General features: G+C 35.8%; 1 protein-coding gene and 1 pseudogene across 1 annotated transcript; both read left to right on the top strand.

Annotated features, from left to right (window-relative positions):
• Positions 1-1,432: 1,432 nt before the first annotated feature.
• Positions 1,433-13,435, top strand: LOC133697331 (sucrose synthase 2-like; annotated as a pseudogene).
• A 1,066-nt stretch (positions 13,436-14,501) lies between these two features.
• LOC133695992 (probable acyl-CoA dehydrogenase IBR3) lies at positions 14,502-21,034 on the top strand. The gene is made up of 17 exons (XM_062117987.1): positions 14,502-14,784; positions 14,862-14,996; positions 15,182-15,322; positions 15,411-15,542; positions 15,747-15,926; positions 16,188-16,265; positions 16,467-16,586; positions 17,381-17,479; positions 17,589-17,706; positions 17,982-18,226; positions 18,354-18,548; positions 19,022-19,164; positions 19,338-19,422; positions 19,501-19,710; positions 20,055-20,207; positions 20,487-20,591; positions 20,697-21,034. Exons 1-17 carry the CDS (start codon positions 14,647-14,649, stop codon positions 20,886-20,888), a joined length of 2,469 nt encoding a protein of 822 aa, XP_061973971.1. The 5' UTR covers positions 14,502-14,646; the 3' UTR covers positions 20,889-21,034.
• The last annotated feature ends 1,406 nt before the right edge of the window (positions 21,035-22,440 follow it).

Genomic DNA, 22,440 nt, shown 5'->3' with positions numbered 1-22,440 from the left:
GGATTGTCATGTGGTATTAAAAAAAGTTAATCAGAGATTAGAATCTCTCGTGATAAAGATATTTATGAAAATTCTTGTGATAAATAATAGATTGAAAATGACTCTAAATCTAGAGACAAATTAGGAGCAATTGAATTTCTGATAAATATATGCTAGAAAATTCATTTATTCATCTTTTTAACTAAAAGCATCTCGAAATTTCATATAACCCCATCATAGGCTTCAAAATGAATTTTAATCCACTCTACTATACATATATCACCAAAAATCCAACGAAATCTCAAAAAAAAAAAAAAAACACTTTGGATTCTGATGATGAAGGGTTTTCATGGATATCGAAAAACTCAACACACCATGACGAATCTTAATTATGACACCCTTTTGAACCAGAATACATATTCATTGAAGTGAGGATCTCTGATGGCTTTTCTCTCGTTTTTCTCCCTTCTTCACTGTCTACTCTCGTCACAGTTGAGGATGAAAACGTAATAAAAAAATGAAGTATAGAAACCATAAGGCAAGATCAAATCTAAAACAATTAAATAAAATTATGAAACGTTTAAGATACCCTTAACAATTGAGAAACTTCAAGAAAAATTCCTTTCATCAACAATAACCCCGCATGGCACCAAAAACTGGACAAAAGAAGGCAAGGTTTGGTTTGGCGGGGTTTATGGCTGAATGCTCGACTCTCAAGACACTCAGTTTCACTCGCCTAGAAACCTCTACAAATGCCACAACCTCAGTTCCATTGGTTCATGCATTGCACTCTCTTGATTCTCTCATGGGCGTGACAGTCCAGGTTTAAATAGGAACAAAATTAACAAGCCCACGGTTTCAATTTCAAAAAGAAAGGTAGAAGTGTCCGCGTTCTCCATTGGAATGCCAAGGGTCACTCTACGTACATGCAGTTTCATGCATAAGCTGCAAATAATGGCGTTTTCTTTTCATTGTTTTTGACGCAGCAAGAAGATACACAGATGAGGGATCCTCACGTTCACCCTCAAAGGTTCATCTGGAATCCACCAGAAAATAAGAGAAGTCCTAAAGACTATATTGAATATTCTGGAATACAAAAGTTGATGATAAAGCAACGCTTACATTGCTTATTTATTCTACTTGTAACTTGCATGATTAATTATACCTATATATTGAATGCTATTTAAATCTTGGCATGCAATATTCATGACCTTTTCGTCTTCACTATCTTCGAATTCCTCTGCCAAACGTTCTGCATCAGTTTTGGCTTCATTTTCACCTTCTTGATTCTGCGTTGACTTTATAAATTCACGCTATCTCTTTGTCTCCATTTATCTATCAACATCTTCTCTGTTTTCTCTCCGCTGTATCACTATACTTCTGCTACCCTGTTTCCGTTTTTTTTTTTTTGAAAATTTGCAATGCCACTTCTAAGTTTGACGGGCCTACAGGCATGAGAGACAGGATGCGTGACACTCTCTCTGTTCATAGGAACAAGCTTGTTTCTCTTCTCTCCAGGTACATCAAATTCTTGTTTCAGAACGTTTTAACAATGTTGTTAGGATAAAGGTGTTCTTGTTTGATTTCTTGATTTTGGTTGTTGGCAAGGTATGTGGACAAGGGAAAAGGGATACTGCAAGCACATGAATTGGTAGACGAACTGGCCAATATAATCAAGGAAGATGAAACAATGCAGAAGCTTAATGACAGTCCCTTTGCTGAAGTCCTTGAATCCGTACAGGTAGTGAGCACAAAATTATGGATTTTAGGCCTAATCAAATCCATTTTACGTTGAAGGCCAATTCTTGCAGGCTGGATTTATATAATATTTGTGTCTAATTTGGGTTTTATAGGAAGCCATAGTTCTGCCTCCATTTGTGGCAATGGCTCTTCGTCCAAGGCCTGGTGTTTGGGAATATGTTCGTGTTAATGTCTATGAGCTCAATATGGATAGTTTGAGTGTTTCTGAATATCTTTGGTTCAAAGAAGAACTTGTGGATGGAGAGTGAGTGAATTTTGTGGTGTTTACAAAGTTTGTTCACCTTCCAACTCTCTTACGAGCATATTTAATTAGTATTTGGAATATTGTGGCAGGTGTAATGGGAAATATGTGCTAGAACTTGATTTTGAGCCATTTAAGGCATCATTCCCACGGCCAACACGATCATCATCCATTGGAAATGGAGTTCAATTCCTCAACCGTCACCTACCATCTATTATGTTCCGAAACAAAGAGAGCTTGGAGCCTCTTCTTGGTTTTCTCCGGACTCATAAACATGATGGTGATGTAAGTTTTCTTTGACTAATTCTCTTGCAGACAATCATCATGCTTTTATGCATGCGACGGGGGTATTCTAAGTGGAAAACTGGCTGCTAAATGACAATTAGCATATACAATACGACCAGTAGCTTCGCACAGATTTTCATATGCATTTGAGATGTATATCCAGCGATTCAGAAATGGAGTGATTAATCTCTTCCTTTATTCAATAAAGGTTCTTTCTAGTTTGTATAATCCAGTCGTTGATCTAGAGAATTCCTGTAATAAAATTAGGTAAGTCGCAAGGATAGTTCCCTATCCACCCATCCACAATGCTGCTAGTTACTGAAAAGATTTACTAAAATATAGGAGGAATCTTTGGATGTATAGAAAAAGTTAGTGTATAAAAAACCTTAAGATGTTGAATGTTTTTATTTTACTTACGAACAAAATAACAAAATTCTTAAAAGTTTTTTTCCTGTTGTCATTTTTATAAAGAGATGTAATGAAAGTGTTTATTCCATGGAACACCACCATGTTTGAATTCTCTTGAGAAATTAGGCTGGCCTGCGTTTAAAATTATGATGTGAACGTACAAATACAAAGTCGTTGGTGTTGTACATGCTTTGTGTAGGTGATGATGTTGAATGAACGGATACAAAGCATATCCAAACTTCAATCTGCTTTGTCAAGGGCAGAGGAACATCTTTCTAAGTTCCCACCTGATGCACCATACTCAGACTTTGAATTTCGGTAAGCATTAATTTGCTCTACTCCCATCTACTTCACTTTCCTTCTCACAGGAAGTCAAGTAACTATAAAAAAAATGCAGATGGCTGATTGATCAAGTACGATGATTTCTGGCTATTATATTGTAGGTTACAAGAAATGGGATTTGAGAGAGGTTGGGGTGACACAGCACGACGCGTATCGGAGATGATGCATCTTCTCTCAGACATCCTTCAGACACCTGATCCCTCCTCCTTGGAGTCATTCCTAGGGAGGATTCCAATGGTGTTTAATGTTGTCATTAATTGTTTCTCCTCATGGTTACTTTGGCCAAGCAAATGTTTTAGGTTTGCCAGACACTGGTGGACAGTTATTGATTGTATTATGTTTTTCCTGCTTTAAAGTCGATTCCACTCTTTCTCTTGCTCCCGATTCATGATGCATTGAACTCTTTTGTCAGGTTGTCTGTATACTTGATCAAGTACGTGCATTGGAGAGTGAGATGCTTCTTAGAATACAAAAACAAGGATTGGATGTTCTTCCAAAAATTCTTGTTGTAAGTACATGATTGCTTTGCTCAACGCTAAATATAATGATATAAATTTTCTTCTTCTTCATCTCTACTCAATTAGTTTGATACTGATTACCGTTTTGATATCCATCTCATGTTTCTTTCAACGGTGTTTAAGGTAACCCGATTGATACCAGACGCAAAGGGCAACACATGCAACCAAAGATTAGAAAAAATCAGTGGAACAGAACATGCATCAATTCTGCGGGTGCCTTTTAGATCTGAGAATGGAATTCTTCGTGAATGGATTTCAAGGTTTGAGGTTTGGCCATACTTGGAGACCTTTGCAGAAGTAAGGGCTTGCAAAAATCTTTTTTTTTTTTTGTTTTCCTCGCTATATTTTATGTCCTTTTTTCTTTCTGCATCTGTCCCCATGGCAATTCCTGCTATCCTTGATTTTCTATCCTGGGACTTTAAAAAGTTTTCTGATAGGAGAAGCATGTAAATTTTGAAGAAGTTTGCATTTTGATGACAATAGATCAATGCAATTGACCTGCGTTAATTTATAAAATAGTTTAAGACCAAATATCAGAATGCATGCCATTATTTTCTGTTGACAAGAATAGCAGTTGCAGAATTTGAGCTTCTTTGAAAATTGGAAGAACTATACTTGTTTCCAGGACATTATTTCTTTATTTGGTTGTTCCCAGGATGCATCAAATGAAATTGCTGCTGAGTTATGTTAGGATACTGGCATGCAAACCCGACAAGATAAAAGGCAAGAGATAGGATAAAATGAGAAATGAGACACACAAGAATTTACGTGGTTCATCCAATTTGGCTACGTCCATGAGCAAGTATAGAAGGATTTTACTAAGTAATGTGGGAATTACAACCTCTCTTAAATAATAGGAGAACAACTAAGAATCTCTTTATTACTAGGAGAAAACACCTCACTTACTCTCTCACAAATACCTCACAACTTTGTGGGATTACTCTCTCTTCACTCTCCTCTTCTTCTTCTCTAACTTGGTGTGCAAAATAAGCTTAAAGGCATTGCCTATTTATAGGCAAGAGTGAGGGGACAAATGCCATAAATCATGGCACCAATTATGCCACAAATTATGCCATAAATCATGGCACCAATTATGCCAACAACTCCACTAATATTTGTCTTCCACCAATTAATTAAGTGGTGGCTTCACATTCTCCCACTTGAAGACTTTGATGATTTAATCAAGTCTTCACACTTGATCATCTGTGATTCTTCTATCCTTTCTATACTTGCCATCTTCATGTTGCTTACGTTTCTGCTAGGCCAGAAGAGGATCTACACCATATATACTTATCAGTGTTGACTGGTTTGGTCAAAGCATCTGCTGGGTTTTCCTTTGTGTGAATCTTTTGAAAATCCACACTTCCATCTTCCACCACTTCGCGAACAAAGTGATACTGAACATCTATGTGTTTTGTTCTTGAATGAAACGCTGGATTCCTTGCAATATGCAAGGCACTCTGACTATCACAATACAAAGGAATCTTCTCTTGTTTGTGTCCGAGCTCCTCCATAAGTTTCTTCATCCATATTGCTTCTTTACAAGCTTGTGTAGCTGCCATGTACTCAGCTTCTGTTGTGGATAAAGCTACAACAGTCTGAAGTTTAGAGACCCAGCTCACAGCTCCTCCTGCAATTATGAACACATAGCCTGTAGTGGATTTTCTTTTCTCAAGGTCGCCAGCAAAATCTGAATCAACATAACCTCTGACAGTAAATTCTAATCCTCCATAACATAATGCGGCATCTGAGGTACCCTTGATATATCTCAAGATCCTCTTAATAGTATTCCAATGCTCTCTACCAGGATTTGCCATGTATCGACTAGCTGCTCCCACTGCTTGTGCAATGTCTGGTCTTATACATATCATGGCAAACATTAAACTTCCCACTGCTGATGCATACGGTACTCGAGACATCTCCATCCTCTCTGCTTCATTGCTAGGAGACATACTTGAGGATAATTTGAAGTTAATAGGAAGTGGGGTGGAAATTGGCTTACAATCTTGAATGTTGAAGCGACGCAAGATCTTCTTCAAATAATTCTTCTAAGAAAGCCAAATCTTCCTCTTACTTCTGTCTCGGTGAATTTGCATCCCTAGAATCTTGTTTGCTGGTCCCAAGTCCTTCATATCAAACTCCCTAGCCAACTGTGCCTTCAATTCTTGGACTCGATCTTTGTTGGGGCCTATCACCAACATGTCATCCACGTACAACAATAGAATGATGAAAACATCATCTTCTTCAAACCTCTTGTAATACGTACAATGGTCTGAACTGAGTTTGTTGTACCCAAGGCTAATTATGAAGGAATCAAATCTCTTGTACCAACACCTCGGTGCCTGTTTGAGACAGTATAGAGATTTGTTCAACCTGCAAACCAAGTTCTCCTTGCCTGTTTCAGCAAAACCCTCTGGTTGGAGCATATAAATTTCTTCTTCAAGTTCTCCATGAAGAAATGCAGTTTTCACATCTAACTGCTCTAGGTGAAGATCAAATATAGCACACATTGCCAAGACTACTCTGATTGTAGTAATTCGTACCACCGGAGAAAATATCTCATTGAAGTCTATTCCTTCTTTCTGAGCATATCCTTTCACCACCAATCTTGCACGATATTGCTCCACTTGATCATTGTCATCACGTTTCATCTTGTAAACCCATTTGTTGCCAATGGCCTTTCTTCCTTGTGGTAGCGGAACAAGATCCCAAGTGTTATTCTTGTGCAGAGCTTCAATCTCCTCTTGCATTGTTGTCATCCACCTCTTGCATTGTTGTCATCCACATAGATACATATGTGCTTTTGATAGCCTCATGGAAAGTTGATGGCTCTCTATCCTCTGTTAGAAGATAATATGCAATATTGCTCTCAGTACTATATTCTAAGTGCCAAGCCGGTGGTCTTCTTTCACGAGTCGACCGCCGAACTTCAGGAGTTTCAAACTCTATTTGTTCTTGCTCTTCATGCTCTAGTGCAGCTTTAGAAGAAGTATGATTCTAAGTATTTTCAATCTGGACTGCTGTAGTCTCCTTTAGAATGCTATTATGTTCTTCCATTTGCATTTTACCTTCTACAAATATGACATCTCTGCTGATGACTACTTTGTGGGCAGTGGGATCCCACAAGCGATACCCCTTCACTCCATCAGCATATCCCAAGAATACACATTTTCTGGATTTTAAATCCAGCTTGCTAACTTCTTGTGTATTGTACATCACGTACACAGGACTTCCAAATATATGTAATCGATAATAATCAGCTGGCTTCCCAGTCCATATCTCCATCGGTGTCTTCAACTCAATTGCAGTTGATGGAGATCGATTTATCACATAACAGGCGGTATTGACTGCTTCTGCCCAGAATGACTTTCCTAGACCTGCAGCCTTCAACATTGCTCTTGTTCTTTCTAATAGAGTTTTGTTCATCCGTTCTGCCACTCCATTTTGTTGTGGAGTGTATGCCGTTGTGAACTGCCTTTTGATACCTTCATGTTGACAGAAGTTATCAAATTCATCACTGGTATATTCTCCTCCATTGTCAGTCCTCAAACACTTGATCTTCTTTTCAGATTCAAGTTCCACCCGCGCTTTGAAAGTTTTAAAGACTGTGAACACATCTGCCTTCCTTCTAATTGGATACACCCAACATCTCCTGGAGAAGTCATCTATGAATGATACAAAGTATCTTGCTCCTCCCAAGGATACAACCGGTGCTTGCCAAACATCAGAGTGAATCAGGTCTAAGATGTATTTGCTCTTAGTTGTTGATGTGCCAAACTTCAACCTGTGCTGTTTGCTTGTAACACAATGCTCACAAAAGGGTAAAGTAACCTTTGTAAGCCCAGGGAGTAACTTCTGATCAGAGAGAACTTTCAAACCTTTCTCTGACATGTGGCCTAGTTTTTGATGCCACATCATCGTCTTCTCTTCTGCAGGACTGGCTGATGCGATTGACGCTTCTGCCCCATAATGTGTTTCTCCCATTAATACAAACATGTTTGCAACTGTCTTTCTCGCCTTTAAAACCACCAGCGCTCCCTTGACAATTTTCATTATTCCATTGTCTGTTCGGATCTTACAGCCAAACTATCAAATTGTCCCACGGACAAAAGATTCTTCTTTAAGTCTTTCACATGTCGCACTCCTGAAATAGTACGAATTAAGCCATCATACATCTTCAATTTGATGGTGCCAATGCCAGCAATCTCTACAGCATGATTATCACCCATGAACACTTTGCCTCCAGAGATGGGTTCATATGTTTGGAACCAATCTCGATTAGGAGTCATATGCCATGTTGCTCCTGAATCCATTAGCCAGATCTCAGTAAGCTCTTCTTTATCTGTAGAGATTGTCGCTGCTTCACTATATAAAACCTCCCCATCTTCTGAGGTGCTCGCAACACATCCTTGAGGTTTTGATGACTCTGCAGTGTTCTCTATACCCTTTTTAAACCAACAATCCCTTTTGAAGTGCCCTTTTCTGCCACAGTTGTAGCATTTCACAGTCTTCTTGCTTCTTGATTTGGACCTCCCTTGCCTTTGACTCCCACTGGAGCCACGCTCCGTTGATCTCCCTCTTGACATCAATAATGCCTCTGCTTGGTTTGAACTATTTCTGTCTCCTTTATTTTTGCGCCTATTTTCTTCTTCCAAGATAGCGGCTGCAACATCATCAAAGACTAAATAGTCTGTGAGGATATTATTGGTTAAGTTGATAATGAGCTGATCATACGAATCTGGAAGACTTTGAAGTAGAAGCTCTGCACGTTCACTTTCCTCTATTTGTTGACCCAACGTAGTGAGTTGTGAAAATAGAGTTCTTATTGTGTTGATGTGGTCAGTCACCGCTGTGGTTTCTGCCATTCGAAGGGTATAAAGTCTCCGCTTTAAGAAAATCTTATTGTGCAAAGACTTGGACTCATATAGCTTTGTTAGAGTCTCCCATATCTCCTTAGCTGTTTTCTTCTCCGCCACACTTGATAACACTTCATCGGCTAATGCTAAATGTATGTTAGCAATAGCATTGCCATCCATTTCATTCCATTTTGCATTATCAGTGATCTCCGCGGGCCGATCCCCAATTGCTGCCAAGCAATTGTCTTTCCTTAAGATTGCCTTGATTCTCATTTTCCACAGTGAGAAATTGCTCCCCTTGAACCTCTCTATCTCGTACTTTGCTGCCATTGTATTCACCGAGATCTATTCAGCTATCACCGTTTCACAGATCTGTAACGTATATAGAAATAGTATCGTGTGAATAATACTTCACTAAGTAAGTTCCCAGGAAAGATTGGAGGGGTCACAAACGGTCCCGCTTAAAACCCAATCTCCTTAGACAGAACTTCCTAGACTGTATTTAATCACCGCACTGACTTTCTATATACGCCAACAGTAGCGTATGTGAACAGTACCGTATGGATGAATAGTGCCGTATAGGTGAATAGTGTCGTAGACGTGAATAGTACCGTATACACGAATAACTTTTGTGTATTAACAACACCAACCAGAAGGCTCTGATACCACTGTTAGGATACTAGCATGCAAACCCGACAAGATAAAAGGCAAAGAATAGGATAAAATGAAAAATCAGACACACAAGAATTTACGTGGTTCACCCAATTTGGCTACATCCACGGGCAAGTATAGAAGGATTTTACTAAGTAATGTGGGAATTACAACCTCTCTCTACTAATAGGAGAACAACTAAAATCTCTCTATTATTAGGAGAAAACACCTCACTTACTATCTCACAAAATACCTCACAATTATGTGGGATTACTTTCCCTCTCTTACTCTCCTCTTTTCTCTCTTATTTCTCTCTTGGTGCATTTTTATATGGCAAGGATGCACTGCCTATTTATAGGCAAGCATCCTTGCCTTTGTCTTGCAAAAGACAAAGTAAGGAAAGTGGCACCAATTGGTGCTGCAAGTGGCACCGAATTGGTGCCTACTTTGTTGACTTAGCTTGCACCAATTGGTGCCAGCTAACTTCACAGAGATGTCATCAGCTAATATTTTCTCCGTTTATGCTGACGCAGCGGCATGTTGAGCGACCGTACAAAACCTATCACGTTTTCCATGGCACGATTGGACAGGGTGAAAATTTTTGACAGGGCTCGTTGAGTGCTATGGCAAGAGCAGCAAGCTAAGAGAACTTGTAAATCTTGTTGTGGTTGGAGGTTACATAGACGTGAATAAATCCAAGGATAAAGAAGAAATGGCTGAGATTGAAAAGATGCATGACCTGGTAAAGCACTACAATTTGCATGGTCAGTTTCGATGGATAACTGTGTTCGTAACGGTGAACTCTACCGCTATATTGCTGACACAAAAGGTGCTTTTGTACAGGTATGTGGTGTAGACAGTGATATGCTCATTTTCATTCTTTGTAATCAATGCTCTACTCTTTTTACCTGAGTGTATTTGTTTGCAGCCTGCTCTCTATGAAGCATTTGGCCTCACTGTTGTGGAAGCTATGGTCAGTGGGCTTCCTACTTTTGCCACTTGCCATGGTGGCCCTGCTGAGATCATTGAGCATGGTGTTTCAGGCTTCCATGTAGATCCCTATCACCCTGATCAGATGGTCACACTTTTGGTCAACTTCTTTGAACATTGCCAGAAAGATCCTAGCCACTGGAACAAGATTTCTGATGGAGGGCTTAAGAGAATCCATGAAAGGTGTGCTTTTTCCATGTGATCTTGCTCGAGGGAGATTTCTATCTTCAAAAGAGTAGCTAATATATATAAGATCAATTTTGCAGGTACACATGGAAGATTTATTCTGAGAGGCTACTGACATTAACTGGTGTTTACGGCTTCTGGAAGCATGTTTCTAAGCTCGTGAGGAGAGAAACAAGGCGATATATATCTGGAGATGTTTTACATTCTCAAGTTCCAGGACCTGGTTTGTTATCTCTTCCAGCTTCTTGAAATTAAAGGACCATTTTGGGGTGCATATCAAGGTTTAATCCACGTTTCGCTACAGATTTGATAAAAAAAAATTCAGCAAAAAAAAAATTTACATGTATGCCTTTACAACGTGATTTTTAAAAGAAAAAATATAATCATCTTTATCTATATTTTTATTTTTACTAATAATTACAAAAAAAAATAATGTTAACACATTATTTAACATTGTTAGTTGAAAAATCAGTATTTATATATAATAAAATAAAATAAAAATTATATATGCTAATAAAAATAAAAATGTGTATATCTCAAGTTAGTTTTTAAATTTTCAAATCAATAAAATGAAACACCACGCAATATATATCAAACACTGTCTAAATAAAGAGACGAGACCGTACATGAGTTCTAAATAGAAGTTAGGTAAAATTTAAAATATTTTATTAAAATTAAATTTTTTATATTTTTAAATTGTTTGAATATATTGAAATTTAAAAAAATTATTTTAATATATTTTTAAGTAAACTATATTTAAAAAAATAACTACCGGATCGTATCTTATTGAATATATACATGTTAAAGCTGAGTTTTTACTTTTGGTTTTCATGCGAAGAGGGCATTCTTGAGTCTTAAACTTGAATTCAAACTATTTATCTAGGTGGAATTAATTAAAATTGGTCAATCTATAATCTTTTCATTATTTTTATATTTGATAGTTATAACTTATTTGTTCTGGCTTGTTTAACTAGACCTGTAAGCTTGCGTGTGTTCTCGACAATACTCTTTCGAGTAGTTTTATTTTATTTTAGTTCCAACATAGAAATCTTTTTAAATTGGATCTAAATCAATATAAACAATATCACATTAGTACCAAGCTGGCAAAAAAAAAAAAAATAATAATAATAATAATAATAATAATAATAATGCTATAATGAATACAGGCTGCCCGGTATTTCCTTTTCTCTACAAACACGCAGTATTCATTATAGCATTTTTCTTTTTTATTTTTTTGCCAGCTTAATTGGTATTAATGTTGATATTGATTTTATTGATTTAAATCGAATTTAAAAAGATTTCTTTCTTGGAACTAAAATAATAAAAAAAATTTAAAACATGGATACAGTATTTTTTATATGATGTATAATTAATTTAAATCCTTAATTATTGTTTGTTTTTTAAAATAAAAACAATACTATTATATCACTTGATTTCACAATTTTATTAACAAAAATGACTTAATTAAAAAATAATAAGGATTCAAATAAATAATACATGTATTATATAATTTTTATACTATCATAAACTTTTGAATAACCCGAAAGATCTAAATATAGAATGATTTAGCATGAAAGATGATTTTTTAATTTTTTTACATCTTATGAAAAAAAAATCAATATACATCTTCAACAAAAGCTTGTAATATGAGAAATTGTAAAAATAATTTGCAATAAACGCACGCCAGGAAATTGTAATTCATAGTTTTTAGGGTTTTTTTGTTTTTTTTCTTTGGCATCAATATCTTAGTTTTTCTCCTTTTTGTATGCATATATGGCAAGATGGACCGATTATGTGCTAGTATTTTTTTATTTATTTTTAGATGGCAAGATATTATTGGTTAAGATGTAAATATATTAATACATAAGCAATCCAGGTGTTTTAACCATAGAATATATTTAAAATTGCATGCAATTTATTATTATATATATATAGTCAACCAACATTTCAAGTCAATTTGAAGCAAGGGCATATCTATTTCGGAGCAAAAATCAATATTTTTAACATGGAAAAAACGCCAAAATGAATACAATAAATCTTTATTCAATATTGGAAACTAAAATAATAAAGATTATTACTTTAACTCAACAGAAAACTAAAATCCTAATTTAATTAGTAAACAAAATAAAGATCAATATTCTTAACAATAAAATCTGACATAATTGTACAATATAAAAATTCTTAAATAAATAAAAACCATTCTGAGAAGGGGTGACCAAAAAAATCAAAAAACCGATTAAACCGAAAAAATAAAAAAAAATAATCAAAAAAACCGAACCGTGAAAAAAACTGATTAAATCGATTAAAATTTTTGAAAAAACCAGTTCGGTTTTGGTTTTATAAGCCTGAAACCAAAAAAACCGAACCGAACCAAACCCAAACCGAAAAAACCAAGCCAAACCTGTTTAAACTGGTTTTGTCCCAAAAAACCAAACTGAAACTGGTCAGTCTAAACTGGTTTCGATTCGGGTTCGATTTCAATTTTTTAAAAAAAAATTCAATTTAATTATTTTTTTTATAAAAACCAAATCAAACAAAAAATAATTATTTCTAATTCTCAGTGTTGCCCTTCCATCCTCGTCATTCTCTCTTTGATTAGAAAACAATCATAATTCCTCCGCACTATCCCTTTGCGCAGCATTATAAAATTTTTTTACACTATTTCCAATCACATTCTTAATATAAAAATAATAAAAAGATTTTTTTAAAATTAATAGATTTAAAAAAAATAAAAAACTATAACAATTAAAAAAATATTTTTATAAAATATCATAGTTTTATAAAAACCGCACTTTCTAAATATAGTATTTTAAAATATTATATATAAAAGGTGTGGCACTTTAATTCATGAGACAGGAGAGAAAATAAAAAATAAAATCCTGGAGCCATTGAAACTCCGACAACAATATTCTTTTTTTTTTTTTGAATTCGAGAAAACTTTATTTTTCAGAAAGCGCACTTTGTGGGTCTAGATAAGTGAGTAAAACCTTGGCTGTTCCAGGTTCTTACAAGAGGTGCACGCGCTGACTCGAACTCAAAACCTGCTGTGTAGATCTTAAGCCCTTTACCACCATACTACGTCTATCGAGGACAACAATATCCCGTTATCAATAAAAACTCTCCATAAATATCAAGAAAGGCTGCCGAAAATGAACAGCGTGAACCGTATACACAATTCAAAGATGGCAGGTGTCCTCGCTTTTAGATGGTGCTTGTAGCTCATGTTTCCTAGCGTAGTAAAAAGGATACACATGTCATCTGTGCGTTTTTTGAATTGTAAATTTGATAAATACAGCATTTAATAAAGAGAGATAAGAGAAAAAAAGAAGGAAAAAAATTTGTAAAGTCACACCGAAATTTTAATAATAATACTATTATTAAAAAAAATATCGATAATACAAATCTAATAATACTAAGAAAGGTCATTGAAGATGATTGAAATGAGCTACATAAACAACCCAAAAGCAAGTGAGCCCCGATAACTTTGACTGACTCGTTTGTTATTCTATTCATTATTTGTAATTTTTTTATATAGTTGGATTTGTCTCATCAAGATCTTTTCAATGATATTAGTAATATCATCATTGGAGTTTCACAATGACTATGAGGTCTTTTTATTATATTTTTAACTTTCTCTCTCCTATTTTTTTATAAATTATAAAGAGGAGAGAGAAAAAAATAAAAAAATAAAAAATAAAAATAACTTCTCGAACACACCAAAATTTTGATGATGATACCGTAAATATCATTAATAAGATTTCAATTAAATACATGCAACAACATCAAAGAAGATCATAAATAATAAATGAAGTAAGCTAAACAATCTATCCAAAGATATTAACACTCATTTATATTTAGATTGATTATTTAAATTTTATTAATGTTATTGGATTTGTCATATTAAAATATTATTAATGACACCATTAACATCATTATCAAAATTTTGGTGTAATTTAAAGATTTTTTTTTCTTTCATTTTCTTTCTCTCTTCTTATTAAATACTGTGCTTATCATATTTGTATGATATTTGAGATTAATGAATTGCAGATATCATCTCCACTTTTTTGCATTGTATTATTTTATTATATATTTGTTTTATACTATGAGAGAGAGAGAAAAAATGGTCTTTAAGGGCTGGTTTCATTGAACTGTTTCCATGATACCGCATGTCACTCAAAGCTTTGACGTGACATTAAAATCTTTTCTATTTCTTTTTTTTTTTTCCTGAAATTAAAATACTGTACTAAAAGAGTTTTTTCCCAAATTCTACTATATGTTCCAAAATGTTTTCTCACCGTATGCTAGGAAGGAAAACACGTGGAAAGAAAACGAAACAAAGAGATGGCGTGCATTTCGAAGAAGAAAACCGTTAATAAATACAGACGCACGGACGTCATTCATCTTCTTCTCCAAATTGCAAGAAAAAAAAATGGCGAATCGTACGTATGATTTGTTAGGGCAAGTTCAAGCAGCTCACCAATTCGATCACGACTCCTTATTCCGCTATGCCTCTGTCCATGTCCCTGGCTTCCCTTCCTCTGCAGCTTCAACCTTCACCGTCAAACAGGTTAGTGCACTATTACTAAACTCTTACCGCTCGTTTTTTTAATTTTTTTTTCTTATGATTTTGTGTGTGTATTTTAGTTTGGACATGGACAATCGAATCCGACGTTTTTATTGGAAGTGGGAAATGGAGGTTCCGTAAAACGCTACGTATTGAGGAAGAAACCGCCTGGTAAATTGCTTCAGTCTGCCCATGCTGTGGATAGAGAATATCAGGTAACTTCTGTTTGGTTGCTAAGAAAAACTTAGGTTTTGGTTTGATTGATTGGAAAGTTATTGCTGCGATTCTGAGAAATTGAAGGAAAACATGAAATTTTAGGAACTGTTTGATTGCTATGAAATGACAGGGAAAATTTAACTGTGGAGTAATTTATTTATTTTTTTATTATGTTTCGTGACAGGTTCTTCGGGCGCTTGGTGAACATACTGAAGTTCCAGTTCCCAAAGTGTTTTGTTGTTGTATGGATGCGAGTGTGATTGGAACTGATTTTTACATCATGGAGTTTTTGGAAGGACGCATTTTCATGGATCCTAAGCTTCCGGTATTTTTATATATATACACTTTCGATTGCGTTGTGGAATATGAGCTTTGAGGGTTTGAAGATTTGTGCTCATCGTGTTTTGATTCAGGGTTTGGCGCCGGAGAGGAGGGAGGCAATTTATAGAGAAACTGCCAAAGTATTGGCTGCTTTACATTCTGTTGATGTGGATGCTATTGGTTTAGGAAAATATGGACGGCGAGATAACTATTGTAAAAGACAGGTGGGTGGATCTTCCTTCAATATGCAAGCTTGCCTATATTTAATTCATAGTTTATACATACTAGCACCCAGCACCGTAAATTGAGTCAAAGCGGTGTTTTGATTGCGAACAGGGTGTTTGAAGGGCAGTTTTACTATTGCCTTTCCACACAATGGTGGTTCTTATGATTGTTTTTTTTTTTATTGTTTTTTTGTGCCTATTTAGGTAGAGAGATGGACCAAACAATACATTGCATCAACTGGTGATAGTAGGTATCCGAGTAATCCAAAGATGTTAGAGCTGGCTCGTTGGTTGCAGCAACATATTCCTAGTGAAGATTCCTCAGGAGAAGGAATAGTTCATGGGGACTTTCGCATTGATAATGTTGTATTTCATCCCATTGAGGTCTGTTCTGTTGTTGTAAATGCTTTTAGTTCTTTTTTAAATTTAAATGCATATATTTCATCTTTGTGTGAGGACAGTGAGGTACTTGAATGTTTGATTAAACTATTTGGCCGGAGTTTAACATGGTAAAGAGATGTGAAATGCTGTGAGATTAGTGCTTTAGATGATTCTATTGTGTTTGCAATTCCATTGCTATAAATCTTTTTGAAATATGAATATTTTAGATAGTATCAGGAATCTAAAGTGACTCTTAATGTGCAGGATCGAGTAATTGGTATTCTCGACTGGGAATTATCCACATTAGGAAACCAGATGACTGATGTTGCGTACAGCTGTTTGGTATTGACCCAAATTTCTTTTTTTTTTTTTATGGAAAGAGTATTTCCCCTGTTTTTTTTTTTTTTTTACCTTATGGTGCAGATGCGAGACTTTCCTTTCTTATGCTCTGGGTATGGTCGACAAAAAATATAGAGGATAAATACTTTTTCTTTAGCTTTTAAGCAACATTTTTAAGCTGATTGTATTCATTGTCCTTGGCAGGCTTACATTGTGGATATTAACCATGAAAATCAACAAGTGGGTAAAGGCTTTGAACTTACCAGAATTCCAGAAGGAATTCCTTCACAAGCAGAATATCTGGCAGAATACTGCTCTGCATCTGTAAAAACCCATTGTGAAACTCTTATTTAATATTGCTATCCTTCTGCATTGTTCAAATGTGATTCTTTGCAAGGAAATCAAACTATATGGACATGTATTCTTCGTGGGTTTCTTGAAAATTGAATTTAGTAGCTGGTTCAGATTGATATGAGTGTACTTTATTGAGCAAATATGAATGTACGTGTTGCTAATGCAACTAAACTGAATATATTAGATTTTGGAAATGATGCATTTTGTGCCAAAAACTCAGTTATTTCTTCTTATGACTTTCTGAAAGCACTTTAACTACTTGCAATTGCAAACTGAAGGAAACTGACAGACAGCTGTGAATTCTATTTCTTTTTAAGTCATGAATCCTAGGCAGGATTGATTCCAGGCTTTTCAGCATGTCTCCAGTCTCCTAGGGCTGTTGACCTGCAATATATTTTGAAGTTCTCATTTAAAAGTGTCATATACACATATTCTTTGGATATTTATTCCCTTTGGGAAGATATCAAGGTAACTACAAGATGTGTGGTAAATGTTTAAGAAATAGATCTAGCGACTTGTAGAGAAAGCTGGTAAATGTTTAAAAACTTTGTAGTTTTTAGTGCTTAGAAGTAGGAGAAATTGACGTGTATGTTTTGAATGTTTCTGTATCAATGAATGAAATGAATGCCTGTTACTGTTGATTCTGGCATGTTTTACACTCATGCAACTATGAAGCTACTCACTGCTTGCTCTTTGCTTGTTTTGTAAATGCTCATGGTAGATAGATATTTTATAGATTTTTATCTGAAAATGTTGCAATTTAGGGAAAACCATGGCCTGCTGCTGTGTGGAAGTTCTATATTTCCTTGGCTATGTTTCGTGGGGCAGCAATCCTTGCAGGGATATACAGTCGTTGGCTTATGGTAGTGTTCAAAGATAAAACTTGATATTTTAGTGTGAAGCTTGTGGTAAAAGCTCTATCAGTGGAAGGTCGATAAATTAACATTGTGTTTTGTCCTCGTGACATTGCAGGGCAATGCCTCGGGAGGTGAGCGTGCTCAAAATGCAGGAAAGCAAGCTAATGATCTTGTAGACTCTGCATGGGCGTACATTGCAAGAAAATCTGTGCTTCCTAATCACCCTCCTCCTGGTAGACTCAATTTTTTTCTTCTTTGGTCCAGAGATTTTGTTATGTTACACATTACAGTTATTTTTAGGAACATTATTCTTCTATGGGATGCATAATTCAACCTTAATCCATCACAATAATTGATTAACCACCGGGTAGATTAAGGGTATGCGCATGGTAGTTTAATTGATATCATCATGGGTTTTCAGACACAACATTAGCATTCCCTTCATTTTGATTTCTTTCGTTCTTTACTCAAGACTGTTGTTTATGTGGCTATTCTCTTAACTACCCAGATCCAGTTGCTCGAGATTACATGAAACAATTTGGTGGAGGGAATGAAAGTGGGAGGTTTGTTCCTAGTGTAAAGGTCCTAAAGTTGAGAAACAAGTTAATCAAGTTTATGGAAGATCACATTTACCCCATGGAAAATGAGTTCTATAAACTTGCTCAGTCTTCTTCACGATGGACAGTGCACCCAGAGGAAGAGAGTTTAAAGGAGCTGGCTAAGAAAGAAGGATTGTGGAACTTATGGATACCTGTATTTCTGCTTCTGCCTTTCTGAGCTCCTTGTTTCTCTATGAAGTCCTGTTACTGTTTTTAACTCGTGTAAGAGACTCTGATAGGAATCATGAAATTCTTGCAAACTTGTGTGCTTTTTTTTGCAGTTTGATAGTGCTGAAAGAGCTAAAAAATTACTATTTGATGAAAGTAGTCGCATGGTTTCTAATGGTGAGCATGATCAGTTCCTTGGTGCGGGCCTCTCAAACCTTGAATATGGGTACCTTTGTGAGATCATGGGTCGTTCTGTTTGGGCGCCGCAGGTGTTCAATTGTGGTGCACCCGACACTGGAAATATGGAGGTAAATTTTAGTTTCAGATTTTATCGAGTCTGGGAACAATTTATTAATGTGACTACGGACTACCGCATGTTTTTGCCTTCCATCTTTGAACGCATGTATTCTCAGCTTCTATGAGTAATTGTGACTTCTGAAATATTCTCTCCTACACTAAAAAAAACATATGAAGAGAGTTAGGAGTATTTTGAGTGGCATGGCTTCAATCTCATCAAGTTAGTAGTAAGTGAAAGAATGTGTATCTGAAAATCTTTTAAAACCTGCACCAAATCAAAAGAATAGTAACCAATAGAAACATATATTTGGTGAGATAATTAATAGGACTTGCATTCAGGGATAACTATCAAGAAAGCTTCCTCTTCTTGTTTCCATTGTTTCCCTTCTATTCAAGATATAAACAACTGGATGTGTGCTTGTTGCACTAATTATTTACTGTAATTCTGCATGCTTGTTTTAAGCATCCATACTTCTTTATTCAGGTATTGTTGCGCTATGGTAATAAAGAACAGCTACTCGAATGGCTATTTCCATTGCTTCAGGGAAAGATCCGCTCTGGATTTGCAATGACAGAACCACAAGTTGCATCATCTGATGCAACAAATATTGAGTGTTCCATTAAAAGGTAGCATATATTGAAAAGGGGATCCCATTTAAATCAAAGTAGATAGGCACAAAAGTTTAAAGTTTGGTGCAAGGTTAATCATTAGGAGTGATATTTATGTGATGTATGCAGATAATTTTGAGTTTCAGCTTCAGTTATCTATCACTGTAATTGAATTTGCTTTCCTTGAACAGAGAAGGGGATTCATACATCATTAATGGTAGGAAATGGTGGACGAGTGGTGCAATGGATCCAAGGTGTAAAGTTCTTATAGTCATGGTTAGTTCTGATAATCAAGTTCAGGGATAGTTAAATTAGTTGTTCATTTTGTTTAATAATGTGTGGAATTATGCGCAGGGAAAAACAGACTTCACTGCTGCTAATCACAAGCAGCAGTCTATGATATTAGTAGACATTCAGACTCCAGGTGTACACATAAAAAGGCCACTCATGGTCTTTGGCTTCGACGATGCGCCTCATGGCCATGCTGAAGTTGTATTCGACAATGTACGTGTTCCTGCAAAGAACATTCTACTGGGAGAAGGGCGTGGATTTGAGATTGCACAGGTAAAGTTGGTGCACGCTCTGGAGTAGCTGAATGGATTACATGAATTTTGTCCTGGTTGATTTTCTGATTTGGCTTAATTGTAAAGGTTCGATCAATTTGCAAGGCGCCTTGTGCTTATGATTTAAACTTTGAATAGTCAGCTTTCACAGACATAAGCTCAGGATTCAAAAGTTTTACCTACTTTTTAGTTTTTCTACCAGTTCCATAGTAGACACAAACAATGAGACATGCTTGTGTAGACCTCTTTGTGAGGACAAGATCTGTGCAGAAAACAGTGTGTGAACACATTGCAGACACCGAGGTTTTGCTATGTCAGTAATAGTAAGTCCTGAATTTCTTGCAGGGTAGACTGGGCCCTGGAAGATTGCACCACTGCATGAGATTGATAGGTGCTTCTGAGCGTGGCATGCAGATGATGGTTCAAAGAGCTCTCAGCAGAAAAGCATTTGGAAAATTAATTGCAGAGCATGGTTCTTTTCGTTCAGATGTTGCAAAGGTAATTTTTTTCATATACTTTTTTTGTCAGATATCATTTTTTGCAAGGAAAACAATATATTCTTAGTCACTTGAAGAAATTGAGAAACCGGTCGTTCAATCTAAAGAAAGGGACCACCATTCGTCGCTTGCAGTATTGAATTAAAAAATAGACCTTGGTTACTGTGTTAGAAATTTGTCCATGGCTTATGCCGCATGCCTTTTACGTTCCTCTTCATCAGAACTATTCATCTAGCTGTTCTGCCTAAAAATCTAACGTGTAATTTACTGTTTCATGCAGTGTCGAATAGAGCTCGAGAAGACCAGACTATTGGTTCTTGAGGCAGCTGATCAGCTTGATCGGCTTGGAAACAAAAAAGCCCGTGGTACCATTGCTATGGCCAAGGTAATTATCGCTCTTCAATTTGATGTGCATCATGGTATTGTTCACTTTACATCAAAACATCCATAACATAAATTGAGTAAATTGGTTTGACATAATGTGGAGCAGGTAGCAGCTCCAAATACGGCACTCATGGTTCTTGACACGGCAATGCAAGTTCATGGTGCGGCTGGCGTATCATCAGACACAGTTTTGGCCCATCTTTGGGCAACTTCAAGAACATTGAGAATTGCAGATGGCCCTGATGAAGTTCACTTGGGTACCATTGCCAAGTTAGAATTACGGAGAGCTAAGCTTTAAAAAACAAATAAAGGAAAACAAAGAGCAATAACTATAAATTGTGTGGGAAATATGAGAAGACTTGGACGAAATTTCATCGCAATAATGTAACGATACAATGAGTTCTTTATTTATTCTGATACGAACTGCATCAATGTTTATGTGAATTTTATCTCGCAGTTTTGGTGTTTATCATAATGGTATGCTTGATCTCGATTACTAGAGATGAAAAGGAGAAAAATAAAGGATTGTGAAGAGAGTGATCACAATCATATTCATAACTAATTTTAAAAACTTGTTTTATAGGTATGAGAAGAGAAGACACTCTTATGTTTGGGATCTCCAAGAGATTTCAGCATTAAAAGAATTATATTGAAACTAATGAGAATGAAGAAGATTTGTAATGACAGTAGGTACAAGTCCGTGAACAGCAAGCCATTGCACTGTAAAAATTGGATAGGTTTGATTTATAATCATTGGCCCTCTCCTAACCTAAAAGATTTACTAAATTCATCAAATGGCCAGTTATTATGAAAATTCATTGTCGGCTCTCTGTAAAATATTTATTTGGACGAGGGCTTCCAAATACATTATAAGCTAAACTTGTGTTAACGAATAACCAACTTGCAATGAATAGAGAAGGTATAGTAATGCTATGACCATCACCATTATTAAAATAACTAGAATATAACTATTTAGATGGTGGTCTAGTGGTAAGAGCTTGGGACCAAGAGGTTTGCTCCCTCTGTGGTCTCAGGTTCGAGCTTTGTGGTTGCTTATATGATGGTCACTGGAGGTTTACATGGTCGTTAACTTTAAAGCCCGTGGGATTAGTCGAAGTGCGCGCAAGCTGGCCCGGACAGCCACGTTAAACTTTAAAAAAAATAACTAGAATATATAACCATCTAGGTGGTGGTTCAGTGGTAAGAACTTAGGATTAAGGGGTTTGCTCTCTCTATGGTCTCATGTTCGAACCTTATGGTTGCTCATATGATGGCCACTGGAAGCTTACATGGTCGTTAACTTCAGGGCCCGTGAGATTAGTCAAGGTGCGCGCAAGCTGGCCCGGACACCCACGTTAATCTAAAAAAATAATAACTAGAATATAGATTTAGATCTTAATAATGTAATCATTAATGAAAATAACACAAAATTAGATATTATTTTAAAAGTGATTTTTTATGAAATATATAGTGAAAGATATGTCTCGCATGTTTGTGAAGAATTTTGAAATTAATGAGATTAAAGTTGATATTCTTGAACTTTAAATAGAAGTTGTGAAGCAGATATCCAAAATTTCTTTTAGTAGAGAAATCATCACACATCTTATTGGTAATGATATAAAAGAAGGTGTATGCTAGGTTTGTAGTTGAATTCGAGTTTGAGAATATTACTACAAGAGTTGCTACACATAGTTTGTAAAACTAAGATTAGTTTTGTTGATTGCGGGTATAATATTTCTAACAAAAAAGTTAAGAATGTAAAGGGCTAATAACTTTTAATTGGACATCTACGATGTCGATGCAAGAGTAATTTGAACTCAAGAACGAATTGTTTCCGGCAAGAGAGACTG

This window comes from Populus nigra, chromosome 6 (genome assembly GCF_951802175.1).
Source record: "Populus nigra chromosome 6, ddPopNigr1.1, whole genome shotgun sequence".
NCBI classification, from domain to species: domain Eukaryota; kingdom Viridiplantae; phylum Streptophyta; class Magnoliopsida; order Malpighiales; family Salicaceae; genus Populus; species Populus nigra.
This window is presented reverse-complemented; position numbering and strand designations above follow the sequence as displayed.